This window comes from Arabidopsis thaliana, chromosome 5, assembly GCF_000001735.4.
Source record: "Arabidopsis thaliana chromosome 5, partial sequence".
Classification (NCBI taxonomy): Eukaryota; Viridiplantae; Streptophyta; class Magnoliopsida; order Brassicales; family Brassicaceae; genus Arabidopsis; species Arabidopsis thaliana.
The window spans coordinates 7,306,238-7,323,684 of NC_003076.8; the positions used below are offsets into that span (position 1 = coordinate 7,306,238).

A 17,447-nucleotide genomic window follows, 5' to 3' on the forward strand; every position below is an offset into this window, starting at 1 on the left:
ATTTCTGTTATTTATTGATTAAAAATTAATTTTTCGATTTTCTATGTAATATTTATTAGTTATTATTGATAAATTTTAAATTTTAAAAATAATAATTAAATAATATTAGTTTAGAATAGTAGAAAATTATTAATCATCAAAAATAATATATTTATAATCAACTTTTAATATGTATATTTTTTTAGAAAATCAATTGTCAAGGAATAGATGAAATATAATTTATTGAATGCAATTTAGTCCTGACTGAAAAATGTTATACCCGATCAACATAGAGAATCCAATTGACAAATTTTGTCAAGTACTTCAAGTGATCTAAATCATTTTATAAATGCATGAGTAATGCAATATCTCAAAACAAAATGATTACACAAATCATTAATCATGGGCCTGAGTAAGATATTAACCCGTTTACTAAAAGTGCTTCAAACATTATTCACATGGGGTACTTATTCATTCTCCTTTACCAAAGTGCGTCATGTGTCGCGTACGATATGTACGACCAATGCTTATGATAGCTAATACAACTTCGTAAGTACGTATAAAAAGACTTTTAACAAAGTAAAAAAAAAGTACATATACAAAAAACAACAAGCACTCGTTGTAGATTTTGCCTCTAGGTTCCTGGATCCAGCCTTTAATTTGACTTGGTTTCGACTATGTTCCATGTAATATGCTTTGGTTGACTTCAAATCAATGCATCTATTTTGGTATACCGTATCTATATCAATTCTCCTTTCTTTCTTTTGTATCATGGGGATTATAAAATGATTGCATTGGGCTGTATATTACTCACACATTCAATATAAATTATTATATACACTTATTCTATTAAAAAAATAATACTAAAAGGCTATTCTCCAATGTTATTATTTTGTCTTTTTAAGCATTATGAGGCTTTATTTGAATATATATCACATCGTTTTAAAAAATTTACCATCCACGACGCCTACCACGAAGTATTGACTCCATTCAAATTACGATTAGCATTATGCACTTTATGCGTAATTCTCAGATTAATACCCTATTGTAATTTTATTTTTTCCTTCATAAACCGAAAATCAGAAAATTTTGGATTATAATTTGTAATCATATGGACTGGGGATAAAAAGCGGGTTTAATCTCCTTCCAAAGAAAATTGAACCATAGTATTTCTGTTGTAAAGAGTCATGACTCATGAGTATAAAAGCATAAGCTTATACATCTAATCTAATACGTGTCCTTAAAAAGAAATAAAACATCCATCCGAGCAAAATAGTGCATTACCAGTTACCAAATCAGTTGGACCTACCGAATTAGATACAACATTCAATGTCTAATTTATTACAAAAATCCTCACGTTTATTACTAAAAAACATAAAAATCAAATGAATAAAAAATAGCACTCACACATCATTATCGACCGACGTATCATCGCCGTTATCAACGACGGTAAACACAGCGCAACGCCGTTAACTCATCCGTCTCGTTCCGATAAACAAAACAGTTACTATAATAAACTTGACGACGTCAGGTATTATAACGCTTGTCGGTTTTGTAAATTGACGTAAATACCCCTACGGCCAAAGTGGCGCGTCAATCACAGATTGATTAAAAACAATACTCCGTCATCTTAATCTCTCATCATCACTGACTGTGATTGAATTTTTTTTTTTTTTTACAATCTGAGATCTGAAAGATATTTCTAAATTCTCATTAAATTCCCCCATAAATTTTCAATCTTTGCTGATTTTCCCCCAAATTTCTGGAGATAGATAACCTTCGTTTTTCAGGAGTTTCTTTCTATATTTCTTCATCGATTTCGTTCAGTCTTTGAGAGAGGTTCGTCGACGTATTATCGTCGGAAAAAAGCTATGAGAATCTATTTCTCATAGCTCCAGTAATGTGAAATCGAGACAACGCTTTATCTTCAGAATCTGCTAATCCATGGGAGATTCAATCACATTCCGGTAGATTTTTTTCCAGTTTCTGGGGAAGTCAAAAATTTCTAGGGTTTCCGATTTTTGTTTTCCTTTTCCAAATGTTCTCGAATCAGTTTGTTCTCTTCTTCTCTCTTCTCCTATGTCTCCCATTTGTTTTCTTCTTTGTAGCGCCACATGTGTTTCCTTCTCCTCCTGGTGAATCTTTAATCCCAATCTCCGATGAGATTGATGACCGGAGTTTATTCATCGCCGCTGCTGGATCAACCTCTCTTTCTCATCTCTCATCTGGAAACCCTAACCCTAAGCTCAAGATTGCTTTTCTATTCCTCACCAACTCCGATCTCCATTTCGCGCCAATCTGGGATCGATTCTTCTCTGGTCATTCGAAATCTCTCTACAACGTCTATGTCCACGCAGATCCTTTTGTCAATGTCACAAGACCTGGGAATGGCTCTGTGTTTGAGAATGCCTTCATTGCAAACGCGAAACGCACCGCAAGAGCTTCTCCGACTCTTATCTCCGCCACGCGGCGCCTCCTCGCTACCGCTTTCCTTGATGACCCTGCGAACACTTACTTCGCTGTGCTCTCTCAGTATTGTATTCCTCTCCACTCGTTCAACTATGTTTATAGCTCTCTCTTTGAATCTTCAATTTTTGATAAATCTGATCCGGATCCGAATCCGAATCCGAGAGGTATTAGAATCTTGTATCGGAGTTTTATGGAACTGATATCTGATGAGCCTAGGCTTTGGAAACGGTACACTGCTAGAGGAAGGTATGCTATGATGCCTGAGGTTCCGTTTGAGAAATTCAGAGTTGGTTCGCAGTTCTTTGTTATGACTAGAAGACATGCTTTGTTAACAATCAAAGATCGGATCTTGTGGCGTAAATTCAAGCTCCCGTGTTATCGTTCTGATGAGTGTTACCCGGAGGAGCATTATTTCCCGACGCTGTTGAACATGAAGGATCCGGATGGTTGCACTGGGTATACGTTGACGCGAGTTAACTGGACTGGGACTGTGAAAGGACATCCTTATACTTACAAACCAAAGGAAGTTGTGCCAGAGTTGATCCAGAGACTCCGGCGATCGAATCACTCTAGCTCCTACTTTTTCGCCCGCAAATTTACTCCGGATTGCTTGAAGCCGCTTTTGGCCATTGCAGATTCTGTGATTTTCAGAGATTAAGTTATGCAGGTAAGGTTTTTTCCCAAAGCCTCTACTTTGTTACTGACTTTCATAATTGTGGTGTGTCTATGTGTTTTGGTCTAGGAACTAAACCGAGATTGATAGTTTTGATCTAAAGCCATCAAAAATGAAAAATGTTTTTATAAGTAGAACATTGGCTAAGGTGGTTACACAGTAATTGGATTTTATAGCTTAATCATCAAACTCTGGTTTATTAGTGAAGGGCTAAAGAAAAGCACTTGAAGTGTTTTTTAGACTGATCAAGAATGATAAGAATCAACTTGGATTATACAAATCTGCCATGAAAAGGATACTGTACTCCTTTCGGCTGCATTGTTTTGTTATATTGTTTGTTGAAGAAGACGTGGTGAATCCAATTTAGTAATTTAGATCAAACAATCCCGAACATTACAACGGGATTGTACAAATGTGCCATAATAAGTGTACCTTGCTCTTTTCTTTATCTGTTTCATTCCTCTGTCATACATCGTTGAAAAAGTCGTGTTGAACTGCATTGTGTTGGTGTTCACTTGCTTGGGATCTTTAACAAAACTGAATAGATGCTCACTTTCGCTTTGCTTTTGGGTATTGTCTTTTCAGGGTGAGAAAACAAAAGTTTTGGTGACCGGAGAGGTTTTATGTATGGGTTGAAGAACAAATGCCACTTTCAGAATTAAGAAGAGGCAAAGCGAAACGATGTTAGGAGGCTTTGAGGCTTGAAATAAATAAACCAGCTTTAGTGGTACTCGGAGCTCAGGCTTGTTAGCTGTTGTGACATATATATCACACGACACGAGAACACAGATCAAGAGACAGAGAAACCGAACTTGTAATTTTTTTTTTTGTTTTTCTTTTTGTTCTTCTTTTTGTTCTTTGGAGCTGGTGCTGTTACATAGCAGAGCTCTTTTTACCTCAAAGGCTTGGGGTCTGTAGCATTATAATTGTGTCAAGGAAATCTATGAAGAGAATATGTTATCTCTTGTGGTGAACACCACATTGAATATATAAAAGATCAAAGTTTACTATTTTAATCTAGAGGCTAATGACATCATCTGGACTGAGACGCAATAAGTTAAGGTCATAATGTGAGAAGTGAGATATCGCTTCCCTGTCTCTGATGTATTTGGAAAGACGAATGAAGTTGGTGATGTACAAAGGGAAGAAACACAGACACAAGAAGAGAGAGTCTGAGATTATCCTCGAGAAGACCAATATCTATCAATGTCAACAACAGCAAAAACAAATGAAGGCAGAGATCAGCCTTTCTTGACCGGCCTTTGGACGTATGATTTGTTCGGATCCTCTGTCTTCAATTTTGGAGGTCGCGTCTCTCCTTTTTTGGCCTGATGAGTGACAAAAAAAGAGGCTTAGATTGAGTTCTCACTTAAATGAAAAAAAAAAAAAAAAAGTAATTCACCAATGCAAGCATTTTCCTAGCTAACAATGTGTCTCTTACCTTCTTTCCTGCTTTCTGAAAGTCTCTCCAGCTTGATACCTGCACATGGAAACCCAAACTTCAATGAAAACCACTAACTTCAAGGACAAGAACCAATTTTGCATATACGATCTTTAAGATAAATGAATAGCAGGTGGAACCAGCACTCCTCCTTCGAGTCCAAAAGCAAGTGTAAAGAGTATTTGTTCATAAGAATTGACACAAATGGTTCAAACTATTTGAGATGAGTTCTGTTCTCTAAAGCCATTAACTTTAGTATCAAAAGGTGAGCTAAACTGGTTCTAAACTACTGCATTCATAGGCAGGTAGGGAATTAGAATCATGGGCAAACAAAAGAACAAACAGATCTCAGATGAGTTTTCTTCTCTAAAGCCATTTCTAAGCATCCATATGGATCAAAGGGTCAGCTAAATGTTCTACAATAACGCATTCACAGGCAGGTAATGAATTAGGATCATCAATTAGCAAAAGAACAAACCCTTTTTTCTCTTGTTCCTTCCCACTGTTCTTCATGCTCACGCTTTTTCTTCCATATCTCCTTTTGTTCTGCTTCATCCTTCTTCAGTCTCCCCTCTTCTTCTGATATCTAAATGCAAGAAGTAATAACACAAAAAATGAATGAATGATTGTGAGACTTCTCACCGAGAAAATTTCACACAGGGATAGAAACTCTACATACTCTCATTGCCATTTTTCTTCTACGCCACTCTTGGTCTGTTAATATCTCTCGGACCTTTAACTTGAGCTCCTTCTGAAACTCCTCAGATTGCTCATATATGTGCTCATGCTTTCCCTGTGTACATAAAAATTGCAAGTTAAGAGGAATCTGGACTACAAAAATTTATAGGAAACGGAAGATATGACAGCGAGTGGTGACAATATAGAAATCAGACGAAAGCAACAAAGAATAGAGACAGAAAGTGGTGATTCACTTGAGGTATCCTTTATCTAACACATAAAAAAACTTTGACAAACATGAGCTAGGATTACTGTTAGCTTCGAATTCTTATTTAATGGGTATATAACAGACTAAAGGTTTCTGTTTCAATCTGAGTAACAATTTGGGATTACATTACAAAAAGTAACGGAACAATCAAACTGAGCACGATCATGTCAGCTAAGAAAGATATTTTCAAAATGTACTACTATGTTAAACATGCATCTAAAAACAACTTAATCTGGCAACTCGAAAAAAAATTCTAGGAAAAATCGCAAGTTGCCAGCAAGACACATATATTATACTCGCTGAACAAGTAACAACAGTTGGTTCACTCTAGAAGAAGCCTGATTTTGACAAAAGGTAGGGTCCTAAAAGAAAATATGCAGCTTCAAAAACAATATTTGATATCATTGGTTACAATGAAGCCATTAATTACCCATCTTAACTCTAGATCCAATTACATTGGACAGCTAAAACGATAAAATAAAAACGAGGATCTCAGATTATTAAAAGGCTTAGATTAAACCCCCAAAAGAAACGGGTTTCTTACCTCATCAACCAAGGACTTTATTTTAGAGGCGGTGTCTTTCTTTAACTGTTTCTTTCTCTTCATCTTAAGCTCTTCTGCATTTCACAGTTGAAGAAAAGAAGGTTGTCGTCACGACTCACGAGACAGAAAAATAAAAGGTAAACGACGGACTTGTAATATTTGGACCTAAGATAAACTACAAAATCAACCTTTTGCAGCATGGACTTGGGTAAGAATATAATCTCTTTCTTGGTCGTTTAGCAGCAGTTGTTGCGCTTTTGCCAATGCTGTTCAGTAAATAAGAAACCATAAGAACATGGCAAGTCATCAAGACAAATCAATTCTTTAAAGGAGGGCCAAGCATTTCTCGCTTGATACAAGACCAAGATGATTCACACAAAAACAACTGAATGTGTAAGTAATTATGTACAAGAAAGTTTCAGAATGTTAACCTCCGAAAGCCTCCTGTGCTTGTGGATGTTTGCATTTATCAGGATGAACCATCAAAGAAATCTGGAAAAAAGTTCAGATCAGTCATAAAGTTTCCACTGCATTCCAAATCAGTGGCACAGAAATTAAAACCACGCAGGCAAGCTTTTTGTTTCTACCTACTAAGTAGATAAAACCAAGGAATAAAAAACATATGTACTCGCCGGGAAAGTGGCAGAAACATACCTTTCTGTACTGCCTTTTAACATCATCCGTGGAAGAATCGAAAGAGAGGTTAAGATGCTCAAACGGATTCAGCTTGAAGCATGAGAGAATCCTACAAAGTATCAAACTTTAAGATATCACAAGAAACATGAATGCAACATGACTAGCATACTGATAACAATTGTAAAAACAGTGACAAGGAATCAGTCACTACTATAGATGGAAGATTGTGTAAATACCCACAGATAATATCTTCGTATTGCCCAAAAAAAAATGAAAAAGGAGAGAATTTGACAAAATTTTCACAAGATCCACTACGTAATAAGTGGATAGTCATGGACATATCCAAAAAACACATAGCTAAAATAGTTGTAATCATGTTTATTCAGTGTCCTAAGTTACGATCGTTCCTCAGAGATTAACCATAAGGAAACAAAATCACTATGAATTGCATAAACAAGAGTCAGATCAGGAACAGAATTGGAGGGTAGGAGCTAAATTAGGCATAGGAAAGGGGTTTTGAAGAAACCTGCCGACTTCGTTATCTCTCTCAACTTCTCCGACCTCGGCGAGGAAGGATTTAAGAATCGCATCGTCGTCTACTTTCACCTCTCCCATGACTATGTCTTCTTCTTATGATTCTCTTGTCCTCTCTCTTCCTCTTCTTCCAACGACGACAAGAGTAGAGAACGGAGAGAAGAAACAAAAATGTCGATTTTCTAATTGAGGTCGGGTTCTTGGGCGGGTTTAATTGTGGGTCTGGATTTGAGTCTTTCGGGTTAGGCCTTTTGGGCCGAACAAATGGATTCGGATTTAGGGAGAGGTAGAGAATGTAATTGGATATCTTGAAGCATTTTGGCAGAGAAAAATATAGAAGGATTAAAGAATTTCTTACAACTTAAATTATGTTAAAAGTTAATTAAAACATCATTAGAGTAAAATAAATACTACAAAAACCAACTTGTCTATTTTCTTTGGCTTGGCTAGGGATACAATGAAACCAACTTGTGAACCACTATGGCCCCTATACTAATACTTAGTTCTTAAATTTTATTTGAAAACTCTCTCTTTTACGTTGAATAGTAGAACTAGAAAAAAATCTATCATTTGTTAAATATTTTCTTACTACATTGGAATACACCATTATAAAATTCTTGTGAAAATGATATGTGTATCTTTTTAAGAAAAAAATTCATATATAGACCTAAATATCCATGTCTATTACCATAGTCATAGTTTTACAAAATAATATTTTTGTTTAGACAAATTGAGAAATATTGGATCATCTCATATACCTCAATTGTCACACAGCTCTTACCATCCCAATTCCTAACAGAAAAATATGTGAAATCTCATGTTTTAGTCACCACACGGTCAAAATATAAACTTTCTTTTCCGGGGGTTCACATTATCGTAATGCATATGAAATGAGACTATATTGTTGTGTATTTGCTTGTGAACCGGTAGATATTGCTTCGAATTCATGACCCGTTGGATATTCCACTCATGAACTTCTTCTCCTTACAAATTTTAGTTTTCAATTTTCAATCTCCAAAGAGATAACTGATGTTTTTTTCCTTATCTTTTTTTAAAAGCTCAAACATTTACCTTATTATCTTATGTGCTCATACTTTAATATAATGTTGTGAAAAATTTGAATAAAACGGGTTCTTATCTTTAATTTGCGAACAATATGGAACAACAAATATTTGTACAACACACAGCATTCATCATTAAATATTTCTTACTCCAACAAGGTAAAAAACCTCATTAAAAACAATAAATTATACTTCTAATTTTCACTCCTCAACTTTCTTCCCTCTCCTACTCTTGATTCTTTATTTTCTTTTTATAATTATCTTTCTTTTTACCCACAAACCAACAAGGTATTAAGTGGTAAAACATATAGAGGAAAAAAATAAGGTAGAAAAAACCATGATTCAACAACAATTATTGGGTTAATATGCATATATATTCGAGTAAAACACATACTCGACTACATATACACATATATAGATAATATCATAAGCTTAATTTATGCTTCTTTGTAAATTACCCCTTTTTGGTCTTAAGGGTCTTCTTATGTGGCAATGCAGAAAGGCTCAACGGACAAGAGAGACCTCCTTCGGTCCTTGCAACCATTTATCCAACCGTCACCCATTGATTTGTTGACAAAGTTTTGGGCTTGAAATTGGGTTTTTGTGTTTGGGCCAAATGATTCAGTGTTAGTGGACTTCCAAGAGTAGTCACATGTGTTGAAGCAAGCGGCCCCAACGGTGTCGTCCACCGTGGACGGTGGTTTTGTTGATCGAGCAAGCTGAGCCACCCTTGGCCTCGGCGGCAGAGAGTGAACCACCGGAGTCGACAGATCGGATTTGGTGTCGAATTCATCAGCCATAGGCCATCGAGAGTTTCTCTTTGGTACACCAATTGGTTTATGGGCCAACCTATGAACAGTTATAGGAATGGGCTTTTGTGCCATCTTATAGAGAAGCCCATTGGGCTTGTAGGCAAACTCGTCTGGTGCCTCTTCTTCTTCATCCTCCTCCTCCTCTTCTTCTTCTTCCTCCTCGTCGAACCACTGAACCTCCGAATCAATCTCGTCTTCTTTGTCGTAGTTGGGTTCGTTGCTGATTTCAGCAAAAGTAAGGAGGAGGCGTCCGTCTTGGCGCTTAGCGGAGAAGTTGTTGTGCGACGGCATAGAGACAGCTTCAAGAACCAATCGGCCATTGTCACGGCGAGTTTTCATGTGCAGAGACGAACCAGATTGGCTCGAGAGAGAACGAATCGGAGGAGGAAACGATCCTGGAGGCAGCTCGATTATGTGATTCGGAACAATGATTGATGATTCTTGCTCAACCACAATCTCAGTCTCTGTTATTTCTTCAACCTTCGTCTCCGTCACGTTAACAACGAGATTGGTCTCATCATGAATCTCGATCTCAGCATCTCCAGTCTCCGACGATGCATGCGAAGAGAAACCATCGCAACCAGTCTCGGATCCGAGACTCTCAGTACAAATCTCGAGGCTTTTCTCACTCAAGGAACTCGCACGTTTCATCAATGGATGAACATACGGTGGAGGAACAGTGTCCTTGCTCGATTCAGTCTTCTTCTTCTCAGACAAAATCGAGCTCCATACATCGGATTGACCCGGCTCGATCTCTTCCTCTTTCTTCTTATCGTTCTTGTCTTGTTGAATCTGTGCCCAGATATCGACTCCGGATCTTGATTCTTCCTCTGCTTCTTCTTCGTCAGGACGAAGCTTCTCAGAGGAAGAGATTCTCTTCATAGGAGAAAACCCATTTTGGGAAACCCAAGTCTTGGAGGACAAATCGGCGGAGAAAGTTCGCCTAAGTGAAGGTGCAGATGAAGTGTTCGACGAAATGCCACCAAGGATACTCACTATGCCTTGTTGCTTCTTCAAGGAGGAAGACAAGCCAAGGCTCTTGCTTAAGCCACAAGCCATCATTTTTTCAAAAGGAAATCACAAACCTCTCAACAACACTATTCCCTCGCTTTTCTGCACAATTTATAACAATCAAAGTGTTAGCAAACAAATGAATGATTATCTCTTGTTATTAATTGGATTGTGATCGTTTTCTAGAGATGTAACATACCTGGAAGGAGATTTGAGATAAATGAAAGTGAGGGTGAAAAATTCAAAGTTGTGTTGTGTTGTTAAGAGAAGAAGTGTGTATTGTGGTTTGATGGATGAGAATGAGACATGAAGAAGGGAGTGAGGATGCGTTTATATATATAGAGATTTGCTTCTTTCATTATGGAACCATGTACTGTGGGGTCCCCCATGAAATGAAATGACTCTTCATCACCACTTTTTTTTGTTTATTTTTAGTTATACTACTACTAGTAGTATCTTTTAGTATAGATTTCTAAAAACAACTAAAAAAACGGTAAATGTTTTTCAAATTACTATTTTTATGCAAGCAAAAATATATTTCATGCATTTCTTTTAGAGGTATGACTTTAAAATCACTAGGTTATATTGGTGAAACAAAACGGTAAAGATTTTTAGGTAGAAAGAAAACGGTAAACAATATCAAAATAATTAAAATCGGTAATGAAGTAATAGTACAAGAAAAAATAAAAATATTGTATTTGGTACCGGCTTTACTATTGTTTTGTGATTAGTATTCAAGGAGAAGCTATCAATCAAAGCCAATTTAAAGTTTGTAGTTTAATAGTGTGATTATTGTGATCATATACAATCAATAGGTTATGTGTGTTGTGTGAATCATTTGCAGAATGTTTTTTCTTCCATTACTACATTGAACAAAAACTAATCACAGGCGTGTGTTTGCATATTATTATGATATTATCACAACGGTGCAAACAAAAACGAGACGGATATATTTAGTCGTGTAAAACTAACGTGTGTGGTGTCAAACAAAACTAAGGGATATGAGAAGAAAAATACATAAAAATTGTGTACAATTATGTAAAAGTAAAGAAGAAAAATGTTGACGTATGGCATCGATTCCCTGTTGAACCAATAACGTGGCAAATTGTGGAAGTCACAATTTTCATCTTCTTTTGAGCCAAAACGATGAGAATGTTCCAAAAATATGCAAAGAAAGCTGGATGCCATTATTAGGATGTTCGTTTTTTTAAAAAAAAAAAAAAAATCTTTTTGTATAAGTTAATTACCTTTCTACTACCACTTGGAATTATTTTATACTATTGAACAAACAATCGCTGTTTGTAGAGTTAGGTATAATAGCACAACTAATGCCATATGCATAGTTTGTACATTAGAGTGTATATGTGAAAGCATTATAATGTAAAATATCTTTAGTTTAATATTGCTAAACTAAGGACATGGTTTTTGTAGCCTGTTACATTGGCGTCTACGATTTAGGAAAACTTTATAAAGTATTAACTACTTCAGAGAGCTTTTTTGTCAAAAAAACGAACAGAAAATATAAACAGATATTAATGTATAATGTTTTAAAAGGCTATATATCTATAATTTTAAAAGATATTGTAAATTTGATTTATATGAACAAACTGCTATTTTGAGATTTGTTTTCTACAAAAATCCTAATAACCCTAGCCAAAATTTACATAACAGACTCCAAATCAACGTACGTATATTGGCGCGTAATTAAGATGTGACTGAAAAGTGGTTCCTATGCAATTACAAAACACAAATAATTCACAGAAATTTTAACCTCTCATATCGATGCATATATAATTAAAGTTTTGACTTTTGAGAGTGACTAAAGTTGTAACTTTAGAACAAATAATCGTATAGTTTGAACACTTTTTAAAAGTTTCTTTCAAAGATGTTAAAATTGCACGAGCATCAAAGTTCATATCATAAAATCTTACTTGATTTTTAACAAAAAAAAAAAAGTCACTTGATGGTTTTTAATTTTAGTGTACATACAAGTTTTACTAAAGAATATGGCCATTTAGTAAAATTAAACGTATTTTTAGTATAATAAATTATTATTTTCAGTAATATTTGTTTATACAAATAGATAATATCGTTAGAAAATTATTTGGGGCAAAACACAAGTTGGTGAGTGAGTAGGATTAGGATACGGTCCGAGAGCTAGACAGAGACGTGTGCATGGGGACACGAAGACTGAATAATCTTTTGTTCTCAAGTGTACGTGGTTGCATGTTTATGTGCGTATATATGTATATCCGTATATATATGATGTTGATGATAATGATGAGATCATTATTGGTCCTATCCAGAAAACGATAAAATGTTCTAAAAGTATTCAAAAGACATCAAATGCGTACTCCTACGTACGTAAGTGTATTGTCTTGTTACATTGTTTTGGTATGCATAAGTTTTTTTTTTCCTTTTTTCTTGTTGATGGTATGATCGTATCATATCTCTAGAATATTGGCCCGCAACGTCTAATTCGTATTTCTAGTGAATTATTGATCAAGTAAATAACTACACAGTACTATTATATACAAAATATTTAGATTCTTGTTTCTAAATATTTAAATCATTAACCCAATATTTTAATCACATATTTTGGTCTTAAACTCTTAATTCATATATTCTGCTAGCTCATTGTGGACGATGTTTGGTCACCACCTAGACTTTGGACCTAGTATCCTTTAGGTAATTCTTAGAAGTATGAAAGACTGAAAGGAAGGTCTAGTTTAACTTTGAACAATATAGATTTTACCTTTAGTTGATTACTTATTGTTTAGGACAATTATACAATATATACGCGAGTGTATAAGGTTTGAGTCACGTATTTGATGTTAAAGAATTATATACACCGCTTTTGTATTTCCCTATGATTTGTCTCATAAACCTGAATACATGATTCCCATTCTATATATGCAACCTAAGTTCATGGATGATTTCTTCAAATTTTAATGTATTTATGTTAAATTTACAGGTTTTGTTTTCTTTTATCAAATGTCAATAATTCAACTGGTAATTTTTTGTAAGAAAGTTTAGAATTTATCGGTCCTAGTGATGTTTGAGAAAACACTGTATAAAATACTTTGATCTCTAGCCTAAAAGGATATATAAGTCTATATTTAATTTGGTCAATGTTGATGTTTCTGTTTTATTATTAGCACTACCAACTTCTTTGAACATCAGATGTATATATGTTTAATTGGAAACGAGCAAAAAACCAGCTAAAAAACAAAATTGGCGTACTTTTACGTATCAATCTTTTTTTTTGTTATTCTTGTTTTAATTTGCTTATTAAATATTGTTCATAAATATTTATTAAAACTATAATTATATATTAATTTATACCCGTCGTCTTGTTCACAAAGAATTCAATTTACACTATTTTTAAAAAAAACAATCAGCTTCGTTTAGATTTTAGTATAAACTTTAGTTAGAAAGTATACTGTATAAATTTTATCCTGTTTAGTCTTTTAGTTGATATGAAATTTAACTAAAATAAACATCCAAAAGTAAATTTATTTTTTAAGGGGATATATTAGAAATTAACTTATTTCATAATACACCTGAAATGTGAAAAGAAAGTTCAATTGAATTTTGGGGACATACTATTCCATTGTATAATTTTACTAACTAAGAAGAACAATGTAAGAAACAGCTTTATATAACATAAATTAAAATTATTGTATTGTTGATATAAAATATTAAGTCACAAAATACAATTTTATATTATGTTTTCCAAAAAAGAAAAACGAATACAAAAGATACCTTTCTATACAAGCCTTCCTAAACCTTGGAAGTTTAAATGCTTTCAAAAGATTTTGTGGTGTTTTTTTTTAGTTTAGTAATTTTGGAAACGAAACATAGAATTAATGTTTTTTTTAATTTACCAAAAAAAAAAACACAAAGGGAAAGACATCCAGAAAGAACAAACATTTCCAAATAGGTTAAAGGAAGATAGCGAGAGACACTCATTGTGGGCAAAACATCGCTTAAGGTGGAAGCAAAGGAATCGCCTTTCTCCCTTTAAAGGACCAAATTCAATTGGATGGACCAATTAATTTACTAAATTAAAGTTTATCCATATATATAACTAAAACTCATCATGACGTCATCAAACAAATTGAATTCCCTAAGGCTATTGATCATTAATTGATTTATGACACAAATTGTGTTACACAATAAACCGTTAGGCTATTTCTAGTTCATTTTTAGTTTTTGATGTAATCGACATGCTTATATAGAAATATTTTGGTATGATTTATTCGATTTAGTACAGCCATAACAATACAGCATTCGAAAACCATTCTTATTTTAAATTGTTTTCTACAAAATAGGTGTAAGCTAGCTAGTGTGTGTTCAAACATCATACATGGAATCAGTTAGAAGAACAACCAATATTAGGTTATTACTTATTAGATGGCATATATGAAAAGACCTAAAAACGTTAGAGATAATAGCATAAGGTGGTTTATTCGATAGATTTGGATTCCTATTTATCTATTTGTATTGTTTCTTTTATTTTGTTATATATATACGTGGAATATACTTTCACTCCATATAATTAATATAGAAGTTCCTTCCATATAATTAACAGCCACATATGGTTTAGAAGCCATTTCAATGTTTATGGAATTTATTCTCAAACAATATAACCAATAATATTTTTGGTAAAGAACATATAACACTTAAATTACCAAAATGCTGTTAGAACAAATTAATTATTATTTTTTGTCGAAAAGATACGAATTAACTAAGATAGTTGATTCCTTTTATACTGTGAAATTAACTTCTATATGTATATATGTTGTTTGCTTTGCTAGAACACATTTCAGGGTTACTGTAGGTAGGATACATGCATTTTATATATTAGAAAAATACATTGCTAAAAACATTATAATAATAGATTTTTCTATAAATCAGTAACTAAATTATATCATTGGACATTTTTAGTTAGAGAAAAAACAATATAGCGAAAATAAGCTACATTTTTCATGGGTTTAAAAAATCTCAACCAAATTTCTACTTAAAAATCTTTGAGACATACAGTCTTTCTGATTAATATATACATGAAGGAATGATATTTTTTTGAGTTTTTTATTTTAATTTTATAGGTAACTAAGCATAAAACGAAGTAGCTGATTAGAGAAAAGGTAAAATAAAAATAGTTAAAAGACATGAGCATACCCAAGAGAAGAAGAATCACGAAAGTGGAAAGCAACCGAAAGCTCGTGTCTTGTTGTTTGCATGTTGGGTCCTTTTGTCTCTCTTTTTCTCTCTCTACGGATGTGCAAAAGATACTCATATACGTAGCGTCGTTCATCAGAATATAAACTATTAACAGTAATGTAACAAAAAGGTCTCGATGTTGATCCCTTTTCTGAGTATTTATAATATTAACTTGGGAACAAAAAAAAAGTAACTATAGAATTTAATAGTAATCTACGTATAAAGTTGCATGATCAAGAGAGTTTTTAGGGCGTAGAGAAAGAGATAGAGAGCGCATCGCCACAAATGAAGAGATGGAAAAGCATAAAACGAGACATGGATGCGTTTTGTCTCTACCTATAAACCAAAGCAACAACACCACTCATTTTCAATTATTTATTTCATTTCAAAATGAAGATAAAAATACAAGAGAGTTTATTAAATCTTAGAAAAAGGATAATTTATAAAATACATTGCGACCAATGAAACGAAACAATCGGTTGGTAAAACCTAAAGAAAAAAAAAAGGAAACCGGCAACCATCGTAAGGACGAAACTATACCAAAAAACGGAATTTTAAAAATGTATACCTACGTGAGGACTACTGAGCAAATGGGAATTGACGCATAGGCACACTTTCCTCGTTTTGCATGGCTGGATGCATAAGCTTTAATTTCAAAAATAGGAGTTTTACCAAATAAGAATCAAATAGGAAATACTTTTTAAAGTTTTACATATTATTTTAGCACCGCTCACTTAATTAAACGTCGTTTCTGTACTATTCGTAATGCGATTTACTTGTTTCCAACCATATTATATATGGATCGATTCCTAGCTAGTTGACTCTTGTTTTAGTACATTAATTTAAAATGAAAGCACTTTAAGAATTGTATATAAACCTTTAAATAACAATTTATCTGTTAATGATGGAGTATTAATCTATCAATTCTCTTTAATCTAGTCAACATTATTCTTGAAAATATTTATTTACTTGGGATTCCCTTGTCCTCTAAAAATCATTAGATATATATATCCACCGACTTAATTAGTACTAGTAATTAAAGTCTAACTAAAATGAAATTCAAAAATGTATTTAATCAGGGGTGCATGATTTTCTTTTTTTCTATTTCTGTGACGTGAATCTTTAAATGTGGCGTATGAAACTATAGACAAATAGCTAGAGAGGTTAGGCATAGGCTAGGATAAAATTCTAGAACAAGTGGAGGCCAATGAAACGTGAAATTTCCAACTTTCCGTTAATTTAAGAATACGTTTTTTAAAGGTGGGAATATAGACACCTTAATATTCTGGTAGCCGCGGTTATTATTTTTAGCTATAAAAGTTAAATATCCAAAACTATAAATATCTAATAAAATAGTTTAGTGCCATTATTAAACACTGTACTGATGATTTTTAGTTGAGTATTATTCCTTCTTTCGGATTTTTCTAAAAATTCCTAACATCACAATTTGTATATAGATGTGTGAAGTAAAGAGATAGATTAAGATCACTACCTAATAAATTGTTGGATGTGAAAAGCATCATGGTACTCTCATACTGATTTTTGGCTAACCATATAGATAAGCCATTTTGTTTGTTAAATATATATTAGGAATATTAAAAAAAAATTACATGTTAATACTAAGAAATTACTACATTATCTAATCGAGCACACCAAGGAGTTACATGCAACAATATCTCATCCGCAAGTGACTCAGGTACAATATTAAGAAGTGAATGGTTAATCCACCACACGACTCAATAATTCGGTTGAAGTAAATTCTATAAATATCTCATATATTCATATATCATAAAAGAGATCCAAAATATCTTTAGAGAATTTATTCTCAATGAACATCTAAAAAATACTCGAAAGTACTCTAAACCTCTTAAAATTAAGGACTGACTTACTTGCATGGTTGTTTCTAAGCCTCAATTGTTCTATACCGTTTATGATTTTAGCATTGAAGATGATCCTCCGAAAATACCACCTTGGTGTGCAAAACGTAAGAGGTTCACAGAAAACACCACCTCAATGTTCTTAGCGATCTTTTATATTTTTACCGTAGTAAATGTTAATTTACTCTCCAACAATATCACTTTTTGAAAATATTTTAAAACACTCAAAAAAAAAAAA

At 33.5% G+C, this 17,447-nt stretch overlaps 3 protein-coding genes and 2 long non-coding RNA genes across 7 annotated transcripts; 1 reads left to right on the forward strand and 4 right to left on the reverse strand.

The window, feature by feature from the left end:
• Nucleotides 1-1,656: 1,656 nt before the first annotated feature.
• Nucleotides 1,657-4,130, forward strand: AT5G22070 (Core-2/I-branching beta-1,6-N-acetylglucosaminyltransferase family protein). The gene is made up of 2 exons (NM_147888.2): nucleotides 1,657-3,115; nucleotides 3,707-4,130. Exon 1 carries the CDS (start codon nucleotides 2,018-2,020, stop codon nucleotides 3,104-3,106), a length of 1,089 nt encoding a protein of 362 aa, NP_680193.2. The 5' UTR covers nucleotides 1,657-2,017; the 3' UTR covers nucleotides 3,107-3,115; nucleotides 3,707-4,130.
• AT5G03375 lies at nucleotides 2,700-2,982 on the reverse strand. The gene has a single exon (NR_142681.1). It is a non-coding gene; the product is annotated as an other RNA (long non-coding RNA).
• AT5G22080 (Chaperone DnaJ-domain superfamily protein) lies at nucleotides 3,934-7,543 on the reverse strand. Of its 2 annotated transcripts, none has more exons than NM_001203430.1 (9): nucleotides 7,215-7,433; nucleotides 6,707-6,797; nucleotides 6,484-6,544; nucleotides 6,241-6,318; nucleotides 6,053-6,126; nucleotides 5,296-5,355; nucleotides 5,041-5,148; nucleotides 4,563-4,601; nucleotides 3,934-4,449 (listed from the first exon to the last, which is right to left on the reverse strand). In NM_001203430.1, the coding sequence occupies exons 1-9, from the start codon at nucleotides 7,301-7,303 to the stop codon at nucleotides 4,363-4,365; spliced, it is 687 nt and encodes a 228-aa protein (NP_001190359.1). In that variant the 5' UTR covers nucleotides 7,304-7,433; the 3' UTR covers nucleotides 3,934-4,362. The 2 variants fall into 2 exon arrangements, with proteins under 2 accessions (NP_001190359.1, NP_680194.1); NM_147889.6 differs by having other exon boundaries at nucleotides 4,141-4,449; nucleotides 5,242-5,355; nucleotides 7,215-7,543.
• An 802-nt stretch (nucleotides 7,544-8,345) lies between these two features.
• On the reverse strand, nucleotides 8,346-15,506 carry AT5G22090 (FAF-like protein (DUF3049)). 2 transcript variants are annotated; one of them, NM_001203431.2, is made up of 2 exons: nucleotides 15,291-15,506; nucleotides 8,346-10,208 (listed from the first exon to the last, which is right to left on the reverse strand). In NM_001203431.2, the coding sequence occupies exon 2, from the start codon at nucleotides 10,155-10,157 to the stop codon at nucleotides 8,766-8,768; it is 1,392 nt and encodes a 463-aa protein (NP_001190360.1). In that variant the 5' UTR covers nucleotides 10,158-10,208; nucleotides 15,291-15,506; the 3' UTR covers nucleotides 8,346-8,765. The 2 variants fall into 2 exon arrangements, with proteins under 2 accessions (NP_001190360.1, NP_680195.2); NM_147890.4 differs by lacking the exon at nucleotides 15,291-15,506 and adding an exon at nucleotides 10,306-10,492.
• On the reverse strand, nucleotides 15,274-15,946 carry AT5G03385. Its single transcript, NR_142682.1, has one exon. It is a non-coding gene; the product is annotated as an other RNA (long non-coding RNA).
• Nucleotides 15,947-17,447: the final 1,501 nt, after the last annotated feature.

Excerpts from the sequence above, each read along its gene's own strand:
- AT5G22080 (NM_147889.6), bottom strand. The coding sequence starts at position 7,303 with ATGGGAGAGGTGAAAGTAGACGACGATGCGATTCTTAAATCCTTCCTC. Across the intron at positions 6,798-7,214 it reads AGAGATAACGAAGTCGGCAG|GATTCTCTCATGCTTCAAGC; the intron begins GTTTCTTCAAAA and ends GATACTTTGTAG. Across the intron at positions 4,450-4,562 it reads TTCAGAAAGCAGGAAAGAAG|GCCAAAAAAGGAGAGACGCG; the intron begins GTAAGAGACACA and ends GTCACTCATCAG.
- AT5G22070 (NM_147888.2), top strand. The coding sequence starts at position 2,018 with ATGTTCTCGAATCAGTTTGTTCTCTTCTTCTCTCTTCTCCTATGTCTC.
- AT5G22090 (NM_001203431.2), bottom strand. The coding sequence starts at position 10,157 with ATGATGGCTTGTGGCTTAAGCAAGAGCCTTGGCTTGTCTTCCTCCTTG.